This window comes from Pseudophryne corroboree, chromosome 2 (assembly GCF_028390025.1).
Source record: "Pseudophryne corroboree isolate aPseCor3 chromosome 2, aPseCor3.hap2, whole genome shotgun sequence".
Taxonomy (NCBI): Eukaryota; Metazoa; Chordata; class Amphibia; order Anura; family Myobatrachidae; genus Pseudophryne; species Pseudophryne corroboree.
In genome coordinates, this window is record NC_086445.1 from 900,536,814 (window position 1) to 900,559,765 (window position 22,952).

The 22,952-nt window shown below is 46.3% G+C and overlaps 1 protein-coding gene across 1 annotated transcript; it reads right to left on the bottom strand.

Moving 5' to 3' along the window:
• Positions 1-15,105: 15,105 nt before the first annotated feature.
• TMEM97 (transmembrane protein 97) lies at positions 15,106-22,713 on the bottom strand. Its single transcript, XM_063956045.1, has 3 exons — positions 22,499-22,713; positions 18,809-18,953; positions 15,106-18,120 (listed from the first exon to the last, which is right to left on the bottom strand). Exons 1-3 carry the CDS (start codon positions 22,616-22,618, stop codon positions 17,870-17,872), a joined length of 516 nt encoding a protein of 171 aa, XP_063812115.1. The 5' UTR covers positions 22,619-22,713; the 3' UTR covers positions 15,106-17,869.
• Between the last annotated feature and the right edge of the window lie 239 nt (positions 22,714-22,952).

The following is a 22,952-nucleotide window of genomic DNA, read 5'->3' on the forward strand; positions in this document are numbered from 1 at the left end:
TCAAGATACAGTCAAGGAATTTTGTCAGTTTCAGCAGTTGGAACAATCCCCCTCACCTTTGCAGGTGTGAGCTCAACAGGGTGTAATGGCAAACTGGACAAGAGACCGTAACTGATTTAACCCAATGCATTTCGTCAGACTGACTTCCTCAGGGGTTTATAGATGGTATCACTATAAGATAAAATGGATGGTCAGATAATCTTTTAAGACTTCATTAAAGTTTTTATAAATGAAGAACAGGAGAAAAAATATGTACCAAAGGAATAAGAAAGGAGATAAATTCTTCATGGATACAAACATACATAATCCATATATACAGCAAACTCTCTATTGAAATTATTAAAATGAGTGGTCCACCCAGAATAGTTATAGGTCAATGGAACCTGAAGATATTATTATTAGGTTTAATATTGGGACGTGTTCTTACTGAGAGCTATCCGATACGGTGTCTCTTTGGATAATTTTATACATACCAAACTCGTTAGCCGCTCCAGGCGACCGCTCACTCCCGCAGCATGCCGCCACTCCCTTACAGAGCCAGAAGACTTCGGTGGCGAGTGAGTCACTGGCCCTCCTGGCAAGCGGGGAGTCGGTGTGAAGATGGCAGCAACAGGGTAGGGAGCGCTCCCAGGCTCAGCGGTACAGCACTGTGAGGGGCGCCCTAAGCCAGCGCCTATACCCTACACTGGCCGGCAAGCCTGTCAGGGTCCCCGGATCACTGCCAGCAGACATCTTCAGGCCAGTATAATAAAATGAAGAGCGGGAAGCAGCACCATGTTCGGGGGGCGGAGCTTCTCAGAGCGGACCCAGCGGGGTTCAGCGACATTTTCCTGCCTGCAGTTCCTGAACAGACGCTGACGGAGAGCTGTCCCTCCAAGCAACTCCAGCTATCCTGTGCGCTACCAGGGGGTTGTAGAAGGGGGGGAGGCTGTGTAATCTATTAAGGTACACAGATAGCGCTGGTAGTTTTATTAGTTCTACCTCAGAAAGTGCTGTGTGGGTTGGCTCCAATCTCTGTGGCATACTTGGGGGGAAACTGTGTCTGACATTTTCCTGTGTGTGGGTGTTTAATATCTCCCATAGCCATCTCTAGGGACTCTGTGTCATATACTGCAGAGGACATTTCCTCTCAGGAGGGATCCATTCCATGTACACAGGATTGTAATACTTTGTCTCAGATCCCTATTGTTGAGCCTGAGTGGTTAACTTCTATCAAAGGAATGATCTCTCAGATCTCTACTAGGGTAGCTAATACTGAGACTGAAACTCAGGTGTTGAAGTAGTCTATGGCAGTTTGGTCAGGCTCTGTTCCTATTCCTGCAAAATCCCCTAACACAGCCGTGGCTAACCTGTGGCTCTTGAGCCGCATGCGGCTTTCTTTATTCAAATGTGGCTCCCAACGCTCAGTCACCTGATCACAACAGACCCTGGAAACTGGTGCACTCCAACCAGACACACAGCAGCACTACAGCGACTGAAAACTGAGGGAGCCAGATACTGGACTGTAGTGACATATAGGGGAGCTGGCTGGAGTGACACCGAAGGATCCTGGTAGGAGAGATATAATAGGTTAGCTGACTGGAGTGATGCAGGAGGTTGGGGCTGGAGTGACACACGAGGGTGCTGGCAAGAGTGACACAATGGGGAGCTGGCTGGAGTAACAGGAGAATCCTGGCAGGAGAGACACAATGTGGAGCTGACTGTAGTGACACAGGAGGGTGCTGGCTGGAGTGACACATTGACACATGGGGAAGCTGGCTAGAGTGAAACATGGAGGAGCTGAAGTGTATTATGTGAATATGGCTTTTTCAATATATTTTATGTGGGTCTGGATTTTTTAATTATTTTATGTGGAAGTGTCTTTTTCAATGTATTTTATGTTGATTCTGGCTTTAAAATTTATTTTATGTGGATCTGGCATTTTCATTGTCTTTTATACCAGGAGTGTGGCCTAGCAGGCACAAGGTCACATCCCATTTTTGCACATGCGCCTTCGGTTTGATGTCGGCTCTTTGACGTACCTAACACGATTTTTTTGGCTCTTTGTCTCTGACTGGTTGGCCACCCCTGCCCTAGCATGTTCCCACAGAAACGTGCACTTGCCCACATTATGCAAGATGACACGGATACCGATTCTGATTATGCATACGTGATAAGGATGTGCTGAGGGGGGCGGTGTCCCTTGCTAAGGGCGTGCAACTCATGATTGAGGCCATTAGAGATGTGTTAAACATTAATGACAAGCCACCTGAGCAGGTTGAGGAGGCTTACTTCACTGACTATAAGAAAGCCTCGCTAACCTTCCCTGCGTCTAAAGAATTAGACACTATATTTGAAAAATCCTGGGAAAACCCGGAGAAAATTGAATTGTTTTTACGTAACATACAGGATTCTGCGGGGTTCATGGTGGAATCCATGAAGGACCTGGGTACTCTGACTGCGCGGATATCTTCCATGTCGGTCTCAGCCCGCAGGGGACTCTGGCTACGCCAATGGTCTGCAGACGCAGAATCCAGGAGAAGTGTGGAGAACCTACCCTACACAGGTCAGGCTCTATTTGGGAAAGCATTGGATGCGTGGATTTCCACGGCAACCGCAGGTAAGTCACCTTTCCTTCCCTCTGCTACACCTTCTACGAAGAAACCTTCAGCTGTGCCGCAGTACCGCTCAGGCAAAAAAGTACAAGCCTCATACCACTTTCTTTAGAGGTGGTCGTGCAAAATCCAAACCGCCTGCACATGCAGGCTCCGAGGACCAGAGACCTGCTTCTGGTTTCTCAAAATCCTCAGCATGACGGTGGACCACAAAGCCTGGAGGACGGGCTGGTGGGTGCGAGAATCAGACGTTTCAGACACGTCTGGGCGTCGTCCGGCCTGGATCCCTGGGTACAGGCTATTGTGTCCCAGGGGTACAGACTGGAGTTTCAAGAACTCCCGCCTCACCGATTCTTCAAATCAGGCTTGCCAGCTGTGCTGCCAGATAGGGATATCCTGCAGGAAGCCATCCTAAAATTGAAAAAGTCACCGGTCATTGTCCCAGTTCCACCTCATATGCAAAACGAGGGTTATTATTATTCAAACCTTTTCGTGGTACCGAAACCGGATGGTTCGGTCAGACCAATTTTGAACTTGAAATCGTTGAACCCTTACCTGAGGGTGTTCAAATTTAAAATGGAGTCTCTCAGAGCAGTGATTTCAGGTCTGGAGGAAGGAGAGTTTCTGGTATCCCTGGATATCAAGGATGCGTACCTCCACATTCCGATTTGGCCGCCGCACCAGGCTTATCTCAGATTTGCACTGATAGACAATCACTATCAATTTCAGGCACTGCCATTCGGCCTCTCCACAGCACCAAGGGTATTATTCACCAAGGTGATGGCAGAGATGATGGTTCTCCTCCGCAGACCAGGGATGAACATAATCCCATATCTGGACGATCTGCTGATAAAGACATCAGCCAGGGAGATGTTGTTGCAGTCCATTGTTCGCACGACTCATCTGCTCAGGTAACATGGTTGGATCCTGAACCTTCCAAAATCACAGTTGAAGCCGACAAGGTGGTTGTCTTTTCAGGGAATGATCCTTGACACTGAAGTGCAGAGGGTGTTTCTGCCAGAGGAGAAAGCGTTGGTGATTCAAACAATGGTCCGGGACGTCCTGAAGCCAGCCCGGTTATCGGTTCATCAGTGCATTTGCCTTCTGGGGAAGATGGTGGCTTCTTGCGAGGCTCTATAGTACAGAAGATTTCATGCTCGGTCCTTCCAACTGGATCACCTGGACAAGTGGTTGGGATCTCATCTACACATGCACCAGAGAATACGTCTATTGCCGAAAGCCAGGATTTCACTCCTCTGGTGGCTGCAACTACCTCACCTTCTGGAGGGCCGCAGGTTCGGGATTCAGGACTGAATCCTTATAACCATGGATGCAAGTCTCCGGGGCTGGAGCGCAGTCACTCAGGGGGAAATCTTCCAAGGATGGTGGTCAAGCCTGGAATACAGCCTTCCAATAAACATTCTGGAGCTAAGAGCCGTCTCCAATGGTCTTCTCCAAGCGGCCCATCTTCTGCGAGATTGAGCCATTCAAGTGCAGTTGGACAATGTAACGACGGTGGCCTACATAAACCGGCAGCAGCAAAAAAAAGGAATAAAAATCCCAAACCGATGTGGTTTAACAAAAATATAAAGGAATTAATGGACAAAAAAAGACGAGCATTTAAAAAATACAAATCTGAGGGGGGTGCTGAGTCATTTCAACACTATAAGGACTGTAACAAAATATGCAAAAAAGGAATAAGAGCGGCTAAAGTAGAAACTGAAAAACTAGTAGCAAAGGAAAGCAAAGCAAATCCCTTTTTTTTTTTTTTTTTTTTAAGTACATCAACAGCAAGAGACTAAAGAAGGAGAGTATAGGCCCTTTAAAGGACAAGAGGGGAGTCTTGATCAAAAATGATAATGACATAGCAAACAAACTAAAGTTTTTTTCAACGGTATTTACCAGAGAGGACCAAATGCTAAGTCTACCACAAAATCTCAACAAAGATAATGACCCACTGCTAAATGCTTATTTATGTGAGGAGGTAGTCTGTGACCGATTTAAAAAAGTTAAAGATTAATAAGTCACCTGGCCCCGATGGAATTCACCGGAGGGTTCTTATGGAGCTGCACGCTGAACTAGCAAGACCTCTATTTTGATCTTCTCGGATTCGGTTAAATCGGGTATGGTTCCCAAAGACTGGCGTATAGTGGAAGTAGTGCCAATATTTAAAAAGAGGAGCAAAGCTGAACCAGGTAATTATAGACCAGTTAGTCTTACATCTATAGTGGGGAAAGTATTGGAAGGTATTCTAAGGGACAGTATTCAAAAGTTCCTTGAAGCAAATAAGGTAATTAAAAGGAACCAACATGGATTTGTAAAGGACAGATCATGTCAGACCAACTTACTTGGCTTTTATGAAACAGTAAGTGTGAACCTGGATCAGGGTAAGGAGGTGGATATAATCTTTTTAGACTTTGCCAAAGCTTTCGACACTGTACCACACATGCGTCTTATCTACAAGCTACAAGAAATAGGGCTAGGGAGCACAATATGCACTTGGGTCAGTAATTTGTTAGATAATAGGGAGCAGCGCGTTGTGGCCAATGGATCATTTTCAAATTGGACTAAAGTACTAAGTGGTGTGCCACAAGGGTCTGTACTTGGACCACTTATGTTCAACATTTTCATCAACGACCTAACAGTAGGTCTAGAGAGCATGGTATTGTCGAAGTCGAAAATATAGGCACACTCATCACGTACAAACACCACACAGATGGCCTCCGTGCAGGTGCTCGTTCTGCCGTGCGTGCGCATACTCGCAAGCTACGTATAATCGCTCACGTGGTCTTTCGTGTTAGTGCATGGTATGAGTAATTACGGTAGTATATACATTCGCATGGAAAAGCCACAAAGACATATCTCATATTTAATTCACATAGCACATGATTTACACATAGTCTGCACGCACCACACCAGCGAGTTTCATTTGTTTAAAAGGTACAACAACAGAGGGATTTCGACTTTACAGGATATGAGGGGACAGACTTAGGTTAGAAGGTGGTGTTTGGTATCCAGCTGTACAGTATTTTAAGAGCAATATTCCGGTAGCAGTTTGCAGAAGATAGCACACTCCTGTGCATATCTATGCGCAGGAACAGAATATTAATATTACACTGTATTTACTGTACTCTGATATTCGGCGGGAACCCAGTGGATAACATCTGCAAGTGCACCTGGACCAGGCATCGCCCACCTATTCAAACCGACCTCTGACCCCTCCTGTACTGTAAATGCCCAGCCCTTTGACCTATGGGTGAAGAGATTACAGATTCCTTTGTTTCATGATTTGGACTAATGTATAAAAGCCACGCTGCCTGGCCGGTCAAACACATTCTCTGAAGGTCATCTTTCCAGATAGACTGAGGACCGGAACCGGGTTGCGCTGGTGAACAAACGTATGTATCCATTGATTGTAGCCTCTACTCTTATTGTGATTGTATTATTGTTGTAAACCCCTTTTAGTAAATAACTGTTGGTAGGTCGGATCCCAACATTTTAAATACAATTGGTGTCGTGTTCCTTTCCTGCTAGGGGTTATAAAGGGTATTCCGCCTAACGTGTAGACGGCATGTGCACGCAACGTGTAAGCATCGTTTAGGGATTTTACACACACACACACGCTTAGCGGTCGCAGCGGCCTGTACAGATATGTTTAAGGCAGGCATTCCCAACCACGGTCCTCAAGGCACACTAACAGTGCAGGTTTTTGTGATATCCAGGCTTCAGCACAGGTGTCTTAATTAGTAACTCAGTTATTTTGATTTAACTATCTGTGCTGCAGCCTGGATATCACTAAAACCTGCACTGTTAGTGTGCCTTGAGGACCGCGGTTGGGAATGCCTGGTTTAAGGTATTGCTTTTTCTTCCTGAAAGTTAAACAGACTTAACAGTATCAATTTTCGCAGACGATACCAAATTGTGTAAGGTTATAAATACGCAGGGGGATGCTGAGTCTCTTCAGAACGACTTAATTAAACTAGAAGCATGGGCAGCAAAATGGAGAATGAGATTCAACACAGACAAGTGTAAGGTAATGCACTGTGGGGGCAAGACCAAAAATAACACCTACATACTAAATGGGGTAATATTAGGGAATTCTGTACTGGGAAAAGACTTAGGGGTTCACATAGTTAAATTAAGCAACAGTACCCAAAGTAGGAGTGCAGCAAAGAAGGCTAATAAGATATTAGCATGCATAAAATGGGGTATTGATGCAAGGGATGAGAGTATTATACTCCCATTTATATAAATCACTAGTGAGGCCTCATCTTGAATACTGTGTGCAATTTTGGGCACCATATTACAAAAAGGATATCCTGGAGCTAGAAAAGGTTCAGAGGCGGGCGACCAAACTAATCAAGGGCATGGAGACGCTGGAATACGAGGAAAGGCTTGCAAGGCTAGGCATGTTTACATTGGAAAAGAGGAGACTAAGCGGGGACATGATATACATCTACAAATATATAAGGGGTCAATACACAGAGCTTGGGAGGGACCTGTTTTCTATAAGATCAGCACAGAGGACACGTGGTCACTCGCTTAGGTTAGAGGAGAGGAGTTTCCGCACATTGAGGCGAAAAGGTTTTTTCACAGTAAGGACAATACGTGTTTGGAATTCCCTGCCTGAGAGAGTAGTAACTGCGGACTCAGTGAACACCTTTAAGAATGGGTTAGATAAATTCCTATTGGATAAAGATATTCAGGGTTATGGTGCGTAGGCACGCATTATAGTTAATATAACTAGTCCTAACATAAAAATAACTAGTCCTATAATAAGACTGCGTAGGAGACCACAAATAGGTTAAACTTGATAGACAATTGTCTTTTTTCAACCTTAGTTACTATGTTACTATGACGGCGGAACGAAGAGCAGAGCTGCAATGTCAGAGGTAACCAGAATCATCCTCTGGGCAGAAAAAATAAAATTTTACTTACTGGTAAATCTATTTCTCGTAGTCCGTAGAGGATGCTGGGACTCCGTAAGGACCATGGGGAATAGACGGGCTCCGCAGGAGATAGGGCACTTTATGAAAGCTTTGGACTCTGGGTGTGCACTGGCTCCTCCCTCTATGCCCCTCCTCCAGACCTCAGTTTGGGAAACTGTGCCCAGAGGAGATGGACAGTACGAGGAAGAATTTTTGTAAATCTAAGGGCGAGATCCATACCAGCCACACCAATCACACCGTATAACTTGTGATAAACTACCCAGTTAACAGTATGAACAACAACATAGCCACGGTTCAACCGATAAACTATAACATAACCCTTATGTAAGCAATAACTATATACAAGTCTTGCAGAAGAAGTCCGCACTTGGGACGGGCGCCCAGCATCCTCTACAGACTACGAGAAATAGATTTACCGGTAAGTAAAATCTTATTTCCTCTAACGTCCTTGAGGATGCTGGGACTCCGTAAGGACCATGGGGATTATACCAAAGCTCCCAAACGGGCGGAAGAGTGCGGATGACTCTGCAGCACCGATTGAGCAAACAGGAGGTCCTCCTCAGCCAGGGTATCAAACTTATAGAACTTTGCAAAGGTGTTATACCCCAACCAAGTAGCTGCTCGGCACAACTGTAATGCCGAGACCCCTCGGGCAGCCGCCCAAGAAGAGCCCACTTTCCTAGTGGAATGGGCCTTAACCGATTTCGGTAACGGCAATCCTGCCGTAGAATGTGCCTGCTGAATCGTGTTACAGATCCAGCGAGCAATAGTCTGCTTTGAAGCAGGAGCGCCAACCTTGTTGGCCGCATACAGAACAAACAGAGCTTCAGTCTTCCTGATTCTAGCCGTTCTGGTCACATAAATCTTCAAAGCCCTGACCACATCCAGGTACTCAGAGTCCTCCAAGTCCCGAGTAGCCACAGGCACGACAATAGGTTGGTTCATATGAAAAGATGAGACCACCTTTGGCAGAAATTGAGGACGAGTCCTCAACTCTGCCCTATCCACGTGAAAAACCAAGTATGGGCTTTTATGTGATAAAGCCGCCAATTCTGAAACGCGTCTAGCCGAAGCTAATGCCAACAACATGACCACTTTCCACGTGAGGTATTTCAACTCCACAGTTTTGAGTGGTTCAAACCAAGGTGACTTGAGGAAACGTAACACCATGTTAAGATCCCAAGGCGCCACCGGAGGCACAAAGGGAGGCTGAATATGCAGCACCCCTTCACAAAAGTCTGTACTTCAGGAAGAGAGGCTAATTCTCTTTGAAAGAAAATAGATAAGGCCGAAATTTGGACCTTTATGGACCCTAATTTTAGGCCCAAAGTCACTCCTGTTTGAAGGAAGTGAAGCAGACGGCCCAAATGGAACTCCTCAGTAGGAGCAGCTCTGGCCTCACACCAAGAAACATATTTCCGCCATATACGGTGATAATGTTTTAACATCACGTCTTTCCTAGCCTTGATCAGGGTAGGAATGACCTCCTCCGGAATTCCTTTTTCCGCTAGGATCCGGCGTTCAACCGTCATGCCGTCAAACGCAGCTGCGGTAAGTCTTGGAACAGACAGGGCCCCTGCCGCAGCAGGTCCTGCCTTAGAGGAAGAGGCCACGGATCTTCTGTGAGCAACTCTTGCAGCTCCGGATACCAAGTCCTCCGTGGCCAATCTGGAACAATGAGGATTGTTCTGACCCTGCTCATTCTTATTGTTCTCAACACTTTGGGTATGAGAGGAAGAGGAGGAAGCACATAGACCGATCTGAACACCCAAGGTGTCACCAGAGCGTCTACCGCTACCGCCTGAGGGTCCCTTGACCTGGCGCAATACCGCTCTAGCTTTTTGTTGAGACGGGATGCCATCATGTCGATTTGAGGCAGTCCCCATCGATCCGTGATCTGTGCGAAGACTTCTTGATGAAGTCCCCACTCTCCCGGATGCAGGTCGTGCCTGCTGAGGAAGTCCGCCTCCCAGTTGTCCACCCCCGGGATGAACACTGCTATTAGTGCACTTACATGGCCTTCCGCCCAGCGTAGAATCCTGGTCGCTTCTGCCATGGCCACTCTGCTCCTTGTTCCGCCTTGCCTGTTTATATGAGCCACTGCCGTGACGTTGTCCGACTGAATCAGAACCGGTTTTCTCCAAAGCAATTCCTCCGCTTGACACAGGGCGTTGTATATGGCCCTCAACTCCAGGACGTTGATGTGGAGACAAGACTCTAGGTTTGACCAGAGACCTTGGAAATTTCTTCCCAGTGTTACTGCTCCCCAGCCTCGGAGGCTTGCGTCCGTGGTCACCAGGACCCAGTCCTGAATGCCGAACCTGCGACCCTCTAGCAGGTGAGCACTGTTCAGCCACCACAGGAGAGATGTCCTGGGAGACAGGGTGATCCTTTGATGCATTCGTAAATGGGACCCGGACCACTTGTCCAAGAGGTCCCATTGAAAGGTCCTCGCATGGAACCTGCCGAAAGGGATGGCCTCGTATGAAGCCACCATCTTCCCCAGGACCTGCGTGCGATAATGCACTGAAACCTTTTTTGGTTTTAATAGGTTCCTGACCATGGCTATGAGCTCCTGAACCTTTTCGATCGGAAGAAAAACCTTTTTCTGGTCTGTGTCTAGAATCAGGCCCAAAAAGGGCAGACGCGTTGTAGGAACTAGCTGGGACTTCGGTATATTGAGAATCCAGCAGTGTATCTGCAACATCTTCATGGATAGAGACACGCTGTCGAGCAACTTCTCCCGAGATCTCGCCTTTATGAGGAGATCGTCCAAGTATGGGATAATTGTGACACCCTGCCTGCGCAGGAGCACCATCATTTCCGCCATTACCTTGGTGAAAATCCTCGGGGCCGTGGAAAGCCCAATCGGCAACGTCTGAAATTGGTAGTGACAGTCCTGCACTGCAAATCTCAGCAACGCCTGATGAGGGGGGAATATCGGAACATGAAGGTATGCATCCTTTATGTCCAGGGACACCATCCAATCCCCCTCCCCCTCCAGGCTGGCGATGACCGCCCTGAGTGATTCCATCTTGAACTTGAACCTCTTCAAGTACAGGTTCAGAGATTTTAAGTTTAAAATGGGTCTGACCGAACCGTCCGGTTTCGGAACCACAAACAGGGTCGAGTAATATCCCTCTCCTTGCTGGAGATGAGGAACTGTGACAATCACCTGTTGAATATACAATTTTTGGATTGCCGCCAACACTAGCTCCCTCTCTGACGGGGAAGCCGGCAGAGCCGATTTGAAAAACCGGCGAGGAGGCAAGTCTTCGAATTCCAGCCTGTATCCCTGAGAAACAATCTCTAATGCCCAGGGATCCACCTGCGAGTGAACCCAGACGTGGCTGAAAAACCGAAGACGAGCCCCCACTAGATCTGCCTCCCCCCGGGAAGCCCCAGCGTCATGTGGTGGACTTTGCAGAGGCAGGGGAGGACTTTTGCTCTTGGGAACTAGCTGTGTGCAGCTTCTTTCCCCTACCTTTCCCTCTGGCAACAAAGGACGATCCCCGTACCTTTTTGTTTTTATTGGAACGAAAGGACTGCATTTGATAATGAGGTGCCTTTTTTGTATGCTGCGGGGGGACATAAGGAAAGAAATTCGACTTACCAGCCGTAGCGACAAGGTCCGAGAGGCCGTCTCCAAACAACTCCTCCCCTTTGTAAGGCAAGGACTCCATATGCCGCTTTGAATCGGCATCTCCCGTCCACTGTCGGGTCCACAAGAGCCGCCTAGCAGAATTAGACATAGCATTTATTCTGGAGCTTAATAAACAAATGTCTCTCTGAGCATCTCTCATATACAAGGCAGCATCTCTGATATGCTCTATGGTCATTTGAATAGCATCCCTATCTAAGGTGTCAATCTCCGTAGATAAGGAATCTGCCCATGCCACAACCGCACTACAAACCCAGGCCGACGCCATAGCCGGTCTAGCAATAGTACCTGAATGAGTGTAAATGTGCTTCAAGGTAATTTCCTGCCTGCGGTCAGCAGGTTCCTTGAGGGAAGCCGTATCCTGAAAAGGCAGTGCCACCTTTTTGGACAAGCGTGTCAGCGCCTTGTCTACTTTAGGCGAAGATTCCCATCGTATCCTATCAGTTTGTGGAAAAGGATACGCCATAAGAATCCTTTTGGGAACTTGTGGTCTCCTATCCGGAGATTCCAAAGCCTTTTTGCACAATTCACTTAGTTCAAATGAGGATGGAAAGGTGACTTCAGGCTTTTTCCCTTTATACATGTGTACCCTCGTGTCAGGGACCGGGGGTTCTTCAGTAATATGCAAAACCTCTTTAATGGCAATAATCATGTACCGAATACCTTTTGCCACCTTCGGCTGTAATTTTGCATCTTCATAGTCAACACTAGAGTCAGTATCTGTGTCACCGATCCGGGATATGGTGCGCTTCTGAGACCCCGAAGGGCCTGGTGCCACAGGGACAGGCATGGACTGGCTACCTGACTGATCCCTAGCTTCTGCCTTGTCTAACCTTTTATGCAATAGATTAACATTTGCATTCAAGACATTCAGCATATCCACCCATTCCGGTGTCGGCATTGCCGACGGTGACATGACATTCAAGCACTCCCCCTCCACATTAAGTGAGCCTTTCTCGTCAAACATGTCGACACACGCGTACCGACACACTTCACACACACACACAGGGAACCCCTTTCTGAAGACAGTATCCCTGTCAAGGCCCTTTGGAGAGACAGAGAGAGAGAGAGAGTATGCCAGCACACACCCCAGCGCAATGATCCTGGAGACCAACACAAAATGTTTTTCCCCAGCAGTGCTGTATAATATGTTATCCGCCAATTATGTGCCCCCCTTCCTCTTTTTTAAACACCCCTTCACCGTGTGTAAGCAGGGGAGAGTCCGGGGAGCTTCCTCTCAGCGGTGCTGTGGAGAGAAAATGGCGCTGGTGAGTGCTGAGGGAGAAGCCCCGCCCCCTCGGCGGCGGGCTTCTGTCCCGCTCAAACTTACAAAAATATGGCGGGGGCTCTTTTATATACATATACAGTGCCCACCTGTACATGTATATTGTCTTTTGCCATAAGAGGTGTTTATATTGCTGCCCAGGGCGCCCCCCCCCCCCTGCACCCTTACATTGACCGGAGTGTGTGAGGTGTATGGGAGCAATGACGCACAGCTGCAGTGCTGTGCGTTACCTCCGTGAAGCTGAAGGCTTCTGCCGCCTGATGACTTCTGTCTTCTGTTCTTCTAGCTGTGAGAACGGCGGCGCGGCTCCGGGGGTGGACGCCCAGTAAGAACCTGCGTTCACCCCCTCTGGAGCTAAGGGTGTCCAGTAGCCGAGGAAGCAGAGCCTATCTTAGACAAGAAGGTCTGCTCCTCTCTCCTCAGTCCCTCGATGCAGGGAGCCTGTTGCCAGCAGTGCTCCCTGTGAAAAAGTAGAAAAAGTAGAGAAAAAATCCAAACAAAAATGCTTTTAGGCAGAGAACTCAGGAGAGCTCTCTGCAGTGCACCCATCCTGCTCTGGGCACAGTTTCCCTAACTGAGGTCTGGAGGAGGGGCATAGAGGGAGGAGCCAGTGCACACCCAGAGGCCAAAGCTTTCTTAAAGTGCCCTATCTCCTGCGGAGCCCGTCTATTCCCCATGGTCCTTACGGAGTCCCAGCATCCTCAAGGACGTTAGAGAAACACGCGTTGGCGCTGTCAGCAATCTTCATTCCGGGAGTAGACAACTGGGAAGCGGACTCATCCAGGAGAGTGGGGCCTCCTTCTGGAGGTGTTCAATGAGGTGACAGACCTTTGGGGGGGGTACCCCAAATAGACATGATGGCCTCCCGTCTCAACAAGAAGCTTCGGAGGTATTGTTCCAGGTCAAGGGACCCGCAAGCCGTGGCAGTGGACACCCTGGTGTCTCCGTGGGTGTTCCAGTCTGTGTACGTGTTTCCTCCACTTCCACTCATTCCAAGAGTTCTAAAACTCATAAGGAGAACAAGAGTTCAGGCAATCCTCATTGCTCCAGACTGGCCAAGAAGGGCTTGGTACGCGGATCTTCTGGATCCACTGGAAGGCCGAGGCCTCTTCCTGTTTGGGAGGACCTGCTGCAACAGGGGCCATTCGCTTAACAAGACTTGCCGCGGCTACGTTTGACGGCATGGAGGTTGAACGCCAGATATTAGCTTGGAAGGGCATTCCGAACAAGGTTATTCCTACCCTGATACAGGCTAGGAAAGGAGTAACGTCTAAACATTACCATCGCATTTGGAAAAAATATGTATCTTGGTGTGAGTCCAAGAAGTTTCCTACGGTGGAGTTTCAACTGGGACGGTTTCTCATCTTCCTGCAAGCAGGTGTGGATATGGGCCCGAGGTTGGGATCTGTAAAGGTCCAGATTTTGGCCCTATCCATTTTCTTCCAGAAACAATTGGCTTCCCTCCCCTGAGGTTCAGACTTTCTTGAAAGGGGTTCTGCACATCCGGTCTCCCTTTGTGCCGCCTACGGCGCCCTGGGATCTTAACGTGGTGTTACAGTTCCTCCAATCGGATTGGTTCGAGCCTCTGCCGGAGGTTCAGGTAAAGTTTCTCACGTGGAAGGCTGTCACTTTGCTGGCCTTAGCTTCTGCTAGACGTGTGTCGGAGTTGGGGGCTTTGTCTTATAAGAGCCCCTACTTGATCTTCAATGAAGATAGAGCTGAGCTCCAGACACGTCAGCAGTTCCTTCCGAAGGTTGTGTCGGCATTTCATATCAACCAACCTATTGTGGTGCCAGTTGCTACTGACTCCTCAATTTCATCAAAATCTCGGCTTTACAGCTTTGCCGAGCGGCTACATGGTCAGGGTCGAACACGTTTGCTAAGTTCTACAAGTTTGATACTTTGGCCGCTGAGGACCTACAGTTTGGTCAATCAGTTCTGCAGGAGCCTCCGCGCTCTCCCTCCCGTTCTGGGAGCTTTGGTACATCCCCAACTTACTAATATGGACCCCAGCATCCTCTGGGACGTAAAAGAAAATAGGATTTTAATTACCTACTGGTAAATCCTTTTTTCGTAGACCGTAGAGGATGCTGGGCATCCCGGGTCTGGCAAAAATGCTGTGTGGATTCACACTATAGCCTTTTCGCCAGATGCTGTTCGTGCCACGCCTGGATTTCAAGTAGAACACAGTGCGGCACATTTGAATGTATGTGTTCTCCTTCTAAATCTGGTCGTCCTGTCATGAGCCTAAAACGCAATGTGTGGCCCCAGCCTAAGCCATGGTGGGACAAACATCAGTATAGATTACACCAGGTGGAAGACCTTTCAGCAGTGGGACTCAGCTGTCCGAGTAGATTGGACCAGGTTCAGATTTGAGCAGATCATGTAATGCTCACATCTTACAGTATGCACGTGTCTGGGATGCACTGATATACTGTACCATGTGCCCCTTTCATGAACAGAAGAATAGTTTGGCTTACAGTTCTAGCCCTATGTTTATTTTCCTTGACAATTGGCATGCGGTGTGTGATCCACTCGTGTGTGTAACAATACCAACTGTCTGGACTTGGCCAGGAGTGACCTACCAAGATAACTTTCAAGGATTACACATTCCAGTATTTGAAAATACATATATTTATTGAATTGTAAGAAAGATCAAGTGATTGGTACAATAACACACTTGTAAAGATCACAAATATAGACAATTAAGTAGAAACTGACCATCTGAATCCATTTCAAACAAACTTTGAATATTTTCTCTAAAAGACTCATTACAGAAACATTTTGGTTCATGGTATAAGTGCAGGCAAATATGTATTGGAAATAGGTTTTATTGTAATTAACAGATCTAAACTTGCTTGGCTTGTCAACGACAACCTCCCCTCCCCAGTCCCACCATCCACCTCACATAGGGATGACAAGGGAGAGTGCTTGACAATACTAAAAGCAGTTTCCAAAAGGTCTGTTCTGAGAAAGAAAGTATCACCTGCTCAGACTGATACAGTGGTACCAGCCAGATTATAGGTGTGCAGGTGGCACTTTAATCAACGGGTTGTGTCACAGAGTCCTAATCTCAATGGGGACTTCCAATGATCACACATTATTCATTTAGTGAATCATCACAGCGGAGCTACAACACTACAGTACATCTTGCAATAGGTGAATATTATTGATGGAAAATTAGTTTCACACAGGTAATACTCTAAGCAGTCCGTATAATACAATTTTGACAATGATATTAAAGGTGATTATTATATATAATACACAATTTATTTAATAGTGTTGTGTACACAAATGTACTGTAAAGCATAACAACCAATTACATGATGGCTCTCAATGGGGTTGATTCAATCCAGCGCGATGTGAATAGCACCAGGAAAGATGTCCTGGAGAATGGGCATTTTCCCCCTTAAGTGCCCTCCCGCGATGGTGTTTGCGCCATGCTGAGGCACAAAACAGCATTGTGGCACTAGTTTTGTCAGATTTCTGCTCGTACCTCAGGAGGGGTGTGAGCAGAAATCCTGCAGTCAGGCTTAACAGTGCACTGAATTGAATAGTCCCGGGACCTCCTTCCCGGCGCTATTAACAGCGCGCTGAATTGAATAGTCCCGGGACCTCCTTCCCGGCGCTATTAACAGCGTGCTGAATTGAATATTTCCGGGACCTCCTTCCCGGCGCTATTAACAGCGTACTGCATTTAACTGAGCCCATTGTTCTTTAATAAGTGTTAGCTAAATTGCAGCTATAATTGTATTGGTTACTATAGATTGTTGCACATTTATGCAAATTACACTTTGTTAGCACTAAGCCATAATGGAACTTTTTTACTATCTAATTATTCTAAAAAGTCTCAGAATGACACAAAAATGCATACTCTGGCTAGATTGTGTTATGGGTCACTGCAATACTTGCAGAGTTTGTGTTACATACAATAACATCTGTCACACTTGCTAATATAGCAGATATGCATGCCGTAGAATAGAGTCCTAGGAAAAGAGCAGTTAATTCATGATTAGGGGAGAGATGGGTCAAAGCTTGGAGAGAGAAAGTTCCAACCAATAAGTCATTTTACAAACACTGCCTGTAACATGGCAGTTGGGAGCTGATTGGCTGGTACTTTATCTCTCTCTCTACGCTTTGATAAATGTCCCTCAAAGTATGTTACAGGTTTTTAAGTAAGACACTAACCATAGCTATACACATAACTTGGCTACTGAAAAAGTCTTGTGCGTGGATGAGCTCGCAGTGTCCAATTAGCCACGAAGCAACACATGGAGCGGAAAACTGTTTTTTGTTTTTTTTTTAAAACAGAAAACGTTTTCCCAGTGTTTTTCTGATATTTTTTTGGGCTATCCTAGTAGGACCACCTGAAGAAAATGAATTTTCTCCTGAAAACACAGGTTCAGTGAAACCTGTGTCACCATCCGAAACCCAGTTTTCCCATGAAAACAGGACTGCTTTCGGGGATTTGGTTTTGCTGCCCCCGTCGGCTTATCGATTTACTGCGGGTAATTGGATTCCTGTTCTCACCCAATTCAGCAGGATGAGACCTCATGTACAGGCATTTGTATAGCATTCAACAAAGGTCACTATGGCATGTGCACTGAGGCACTAGATCTGTTTCTTTGCTATTTGTGAGAGAAATTAAATTTCATACAGGGGGAGATGTATCAAATCTTTTGAGAGAAATAAGTGGTGAAGTTGCCCATATCATCCAGTATCATTTTATTGACTTAAACAGAGGACAGCTAGAAGCTGATTAGTTGCAATGAGCAACGTCTCTGCTTTATCTCTCTTGAAGGTTTGATATATCTCCCCCACAGAGATACAATATTACACTGACTAGACACTACTAGTTCGCTCTTACCCTTTTAGACGTGAAGTAAAATGTTTGCCTCTCCGCAAAGTCTGCTACTGACCACAGGAACGCAACGTACATTTCCCATAACAGCATGGCAGGGCAGGCAGCGCAATCTGCCATTATAGCGGGAGGGAAAGGTCCATAAAGCCGTGTGAATGGGAGTTTTACTTCATGGTTCCACCGTCTGTTTTTTCTAGTTACATAATACAGTGTAGCACGCTCCATTTCCTCTTCAGCCAATTACATTATGCTATTACTATTTCTATTAATATCTTTCTCATAAAGATCTATTAAATAACAGGTGGATATATCATTGTGTAGATCTGCAAAGGGTATAAGTTGGTCCTGAAGTAAAACATAAAAACCCCACAAAACTGTTATTTTCTTTAAAAATATAAAATAAAACATTAACGCGCATTTTTTTTTTTTTATAGTCATTATTTAGAATTGTCTAAAATTAAGTTGCAGTTGGGCGGTTTAGCACATTCCATCTAATCCATGGTCTTCAATCCCCAAAATTTACTTCTTCTTTCGCTTCTCTTCTTTATAATAGCGAGGACTAAACAACATGGTGAGTAGCATAAGTAAGGGAATCACCAGGTACGGGGCATAGACGGACACAAGCACCAGACGCTCCTGCTGGCTTGGAGACTCCAAAAGGTTTGTTTTTGGAAAGTCCCCATAGAGAAGATGTGCAAGGATGGGCAGCACTGTGGTAGCTACATGAGAGGAGTACACAATGGCAGGAATTCTTATCCACCGGCAGCCACCTACAAACAACACGCAGAAAAAAGAGCATCAGAGGATTAATCTTCACTACTAATCAAGATTATTACAGCCTTTATTAGTTCAAAGTCAAACACAGACTACCATCAGCAAGTAATTACAGGCCGTTCAATGTGCAAAAAAATAGCACTTGCCCTACTAAACAGTAAAATAAGATACAAATTAAATCCATATCAAAGTCAATATATCTGCACACATACAGGGTAAGATTTCTTGAACATAGAACCAAAAATATAAGGGGGGGGGGGCACCAGAAAATATACTGTCCCGTACAAATTTAAACTGGTAGCCCTCCCAGCCCAACATTTATCCTCCCATTCCTGGAGCCCGTAAACGGGGAGGGGTGGCAGAGACGTGCTTGCAGAATTAGGTAGAGAGAGGAGACAGAGATACCCGGTGCATGTACAGAGCAGCATACACAAACTGATGAGGCTAAACGGAGCACCTGAGACAAGGAGGGGACAAGTACTTCCAGCGCAGATGAAGCCATGAACCGCTTCTGAGTCAGGAAGTCTGCATCCACAGGACCCCCCTTTATATCCGGCCCCTTATTATCGTACCTCCTGTGCTCCCTTGATGGCGGCTCTGCATATTAGCCATATATACAGGTGTGGTAGGAAAATACGGGGTGAAAGTACATATACATGCTTTATCACTGCAGTCAATACCCACCTTTAAAGAAAGCGTATGCAGCCACAGGGAAGAATGGAAGTTGTACAATGGCTTCACAGTATACAAAACTCTTAAACCATGGAGGGGGGTTCATCATAAGGTGGTCCTTAAAAGTGACAGTGTACCACTTCATCAAATCCAGCAGCTGAGGACCAGGACAAAAAGGAACAGTGTTATTGATTTTATTTTTTAAATGTACAGCACTCAAAGCGATAACCAATATGAAGTTACTATGGTACAGTATGTAATATAAAAGTTATAACTGATCTATACAAACACAAGACCTGTGCAACAATGACTAATATTTAACACCCTTTTACAATATCAATGTGACACCACTTTCTGCTGGCAACAGGCTCTTTGTCCATGGATATGTACTGTGTGTCCCTAAAAGTTTCCATATTCAGACAAATAACATCACACCATAAAAAATGTCACATTCCCATGATCTCCTTGCACAGTCATTTCTGCAGATAATCACTTTATATTTTTGTATAATTGCACATTAAACATATATCAATGCAAAATTCTCTTAACTTGTCTAATTAGTCCTGGATAATTGGTTTATTTTAATATTTCACTTTGATGATCCCCCCATAGGATATGCAGTAACAAGTGTCAAGTTAAAAAGTTAACAGTTAAATACGGGTATGGATCAGAGGGTCGACCCAGAAAGTTATTAGGTCGTCCACTGTTGGTCAACATGGAAAAGATTGACATGATAAAAGTGGTGACATGTGACAGGTCGACATGGTCAAAAGTTCAACACAAAAAAGGTCAACACGACATTTTTTCATTTTTTAGGGGTTGTTTTTGCCATCAAAGCACGTGGAACACCAAAATGCACAGCTTCACTCGCCATGCTTCAGGTTACTATTTCCAACTGTAGTCCACGTGGATGGTAAAGTATAAAAAATTTGAAAGAAAAAACAATCCCAAAAAAGTTATCATAATTCAGTATTAGAGAACCATCACTGTCCCAGGAACAATAGCTGCAGTTGGGGTAGTGATAGGCAATGTGATACAGTACAGGAGCTGAACATTATCCATACTCTCTGTAATAACACAATATATTGTACAAGCTATAACAAAGAAAGCTCACTATAAATCAGAATGAAGCTGGAAGCCACAGCTGAAGGCTCGGAGGGCATTGTGTATATAATATCTCACAGGGTGTAGTATGGTATGCCGGCACCCGACCGTCGGCATACCGACAGCGTGGCGAGCACAAATGAGCCTCTTGCGGGCTCGCTGCGCTCGTCACGCTATTTTATTCTCCCTCCAGGGGGGGTCGTGGACCCCCACGAGGGAGAAAGTGTCGGTATGTCGGCTGTCAGGATTCCGGCGCCGGTGTACTGTGCGCCGGGATCCCGACAGTCGGCATACTGAAGACCACCCATCTCACAGGTAGGGAGCTCTCCTTTTGTTCTCCCCTTAGCACAATCCTTGTTTTCAGTGCAGCAACCCCTGGTCTTCTCTACCCTTCAGCAACTGGGACTGTTTGCTTTCCCATATGCTGGGTACAGGATCACTGCATATTAAATTGATCCCCACCTGCGAATTGACAATGTGTGCTCCTGATAGCGCCTGTGAGTGCCTTACCGGTGCCCAATATCTGTCCTACCCAGTCTATTACCCTTTTCACACGGAGGTCTGGATTTACCAAGCATTACTGCAATGATACTATTCGCATATGTAAATATATAGGCAGGGGCTAAAACTGTATTTATGGCCTTTCAATCTTTATAGCATTTAATGTACTTTTTATTCATTCTGTTCCCATGTCTCTCTGGCTTGTGCCACTATTACCCCCATGTGTGTGTTCATCCATTAGCCAATATATATTCTGAACTATAATCTTACCCAGGTAAATACAGGTGGGCTGTGACCTGGCACATAGTGCTGTCATGTTATGTTATTGTAGGAGGATGCCAGTCTGGTATGAGGTTATTACAGGTTATCATTGCTATGCCTATTGAGTCCATCTATTATCCTTATATGGTCACACAGGAAATACATTTGTCTCTTTGAAGCTTCTCCACAGGGGACAATCAGGACTTAAACCAATTTCCCTGTCATTGTGCCTTCTGTTTACTGTCCTCCGTTACATCCTGAGCTCTGACGGACAACGTGGAGAATGACCCAGCACGTGGTCAGCAGGAGAAGACCAGCTGTGGGAGGGAGTAAGGAAATACCTGAGGTGGGATCCCACCAATCAGGAACCTGTGTCTCCTCCCCAGGTGAGAGCGGCATGATGGCCATTTGGAAGGTTTTAAAAGAGGTTGCGCAGGTCAGCTCCTCATGTTAGTTGCAGGACTCTGGCTAAGGGGTGATTCTCTGCCAGGGTTCCTTGTGGAACGCATCACCAGTGCTGTGTGGACTTATATGTACTTACTACTGCATGGACTAATCTGCTATGACTGCTGTGTGGACTCAGTGACAGTTCTGCTGTGTGGACCTGTTTATCTGGAACTTCTCTGTGGAATTGCTGTGGACCTAAATCCTCTACTGGGACTTACTATCTGGACTGCTACCTGTGTATTGTTTCTGGGCTATATTTACCTGTTTCCTGTGTGATATCTATTCCTGTGTGCGGTGAGAAATAAACCATCACTTTGGTTTCATCGGCTCTGTGTCTAAGTGATTAGAAGAACCCCGTATCCTCACAGCATATGTACTAACATATGCGATTAGTAATGCAAAGGACAGCCCTTCCAATAAGAGCAGTCCTTTGCGAACAGCGGTGGCCCCGGAACTCTGGGCTTATGACCCAGGAGTCTGTCTGCGCATGTGCAGAGGGCTGCAGCTGGGAGGGATCTGATCGATCCCTCACATTAAGGGGATGCGGAAAGAAGCCCAAAGCCTTCTATGGGGTAAAGCTAGGCCTCCGCCCTGGAGCCCGGTGTTGCTGGACTTTGTTTACTGCATTTCCTTATATGCAGTTTTTTGCATTTTACCTTTAGTACATCCCACCATGAGTGGATTCCCTGAGTAATTGCCGAGGCAAGCCGGCGCAACCCAAGTCCTGGCTCAGTGTGAAAGGTTCCACTCGTGTTGTGCGTGCTGGGTCGCAACCAGGGTTACTACACCTGAGTGCAGTGTTTCTGTTCTCCTAGTGCCTACTGCCGGTAAGCTGAATCTCCACAGGCTTTAAACAGGACCTAAGTGGGATGACCTGGGTCGTTCCCGTGCCCGACCCTGGTAGCCACTCGTGTTGTATTCCTGGGTCACTCGATCCGGGTTATTTCATTGGAACTTTCTTCCACTGAGCCGCGACCCAGATTGGCCCAACAATAACCAGAGTTATTGCGTCAGTGGAAAAGGAGTGTAAGCTCTTTCGCCCAGGTAGTAGTGAGACTTTATGCAGAAAACAGGAGTAAGAAGAGTTTTTACCTGTTCCAAGCCCACGTACAGCATGGAAGTCTGCTCTATACCATCCTCTGCCCAGGATATAATGATTTATGGTAATACTGTATATGTATTAGGATGCAGAATAGACAATCCTCATACAGTGCAGGTCTGTAAGCGTCACTATAGTCAGTATTAATATATTTCATGCTTAATCAAGTGTTAGCTTGAAAGCTCACCAATCCATAAGAAAGCTAGACTTTAGACCAGGTAGGTACGTGTACCATATGGAAGGACTGGACGTATACAGTGCAGGCAGCACCTGCAGGGTATAATACTGACCTCCGGCGGGTACCAGCTGGCGGGGAGCACGGCCTGCAGGTCCACCAGCAGCGTGATGGGAATGTGGGAGAGGAAGTAGAAGAAGAAGACCCATTCCAGCAGCCGGGTGAGGGAAGCCATAGCAGCGGGCTGAACGGTGCAGAAACTGCGGGTGGGAAGGCACCGAGAGCCAGCTCACACCAGGCAGCCAGCTCCTCCTCTAACTCCCGCCAGCCAATCACATGACTGCCAGAAGCTCGCCTCCCCACGTGACCGCGCTGTAAAGCTCCTGATCCGGCATGCTGGTTGTGGGCAATCGGAATAGTAAAGAGATTTTTTTTATTTTTTTTTACTATGGAAAGTACCAGTTTACATTAACAGCATCCCGTCTGCCAGTCCGTCCGTGCCTGTAAACTAATCTCGATGACCTGGCTGCTGACTGATAGTATGGGAACTTTTCTGAAAAATGTTTAAA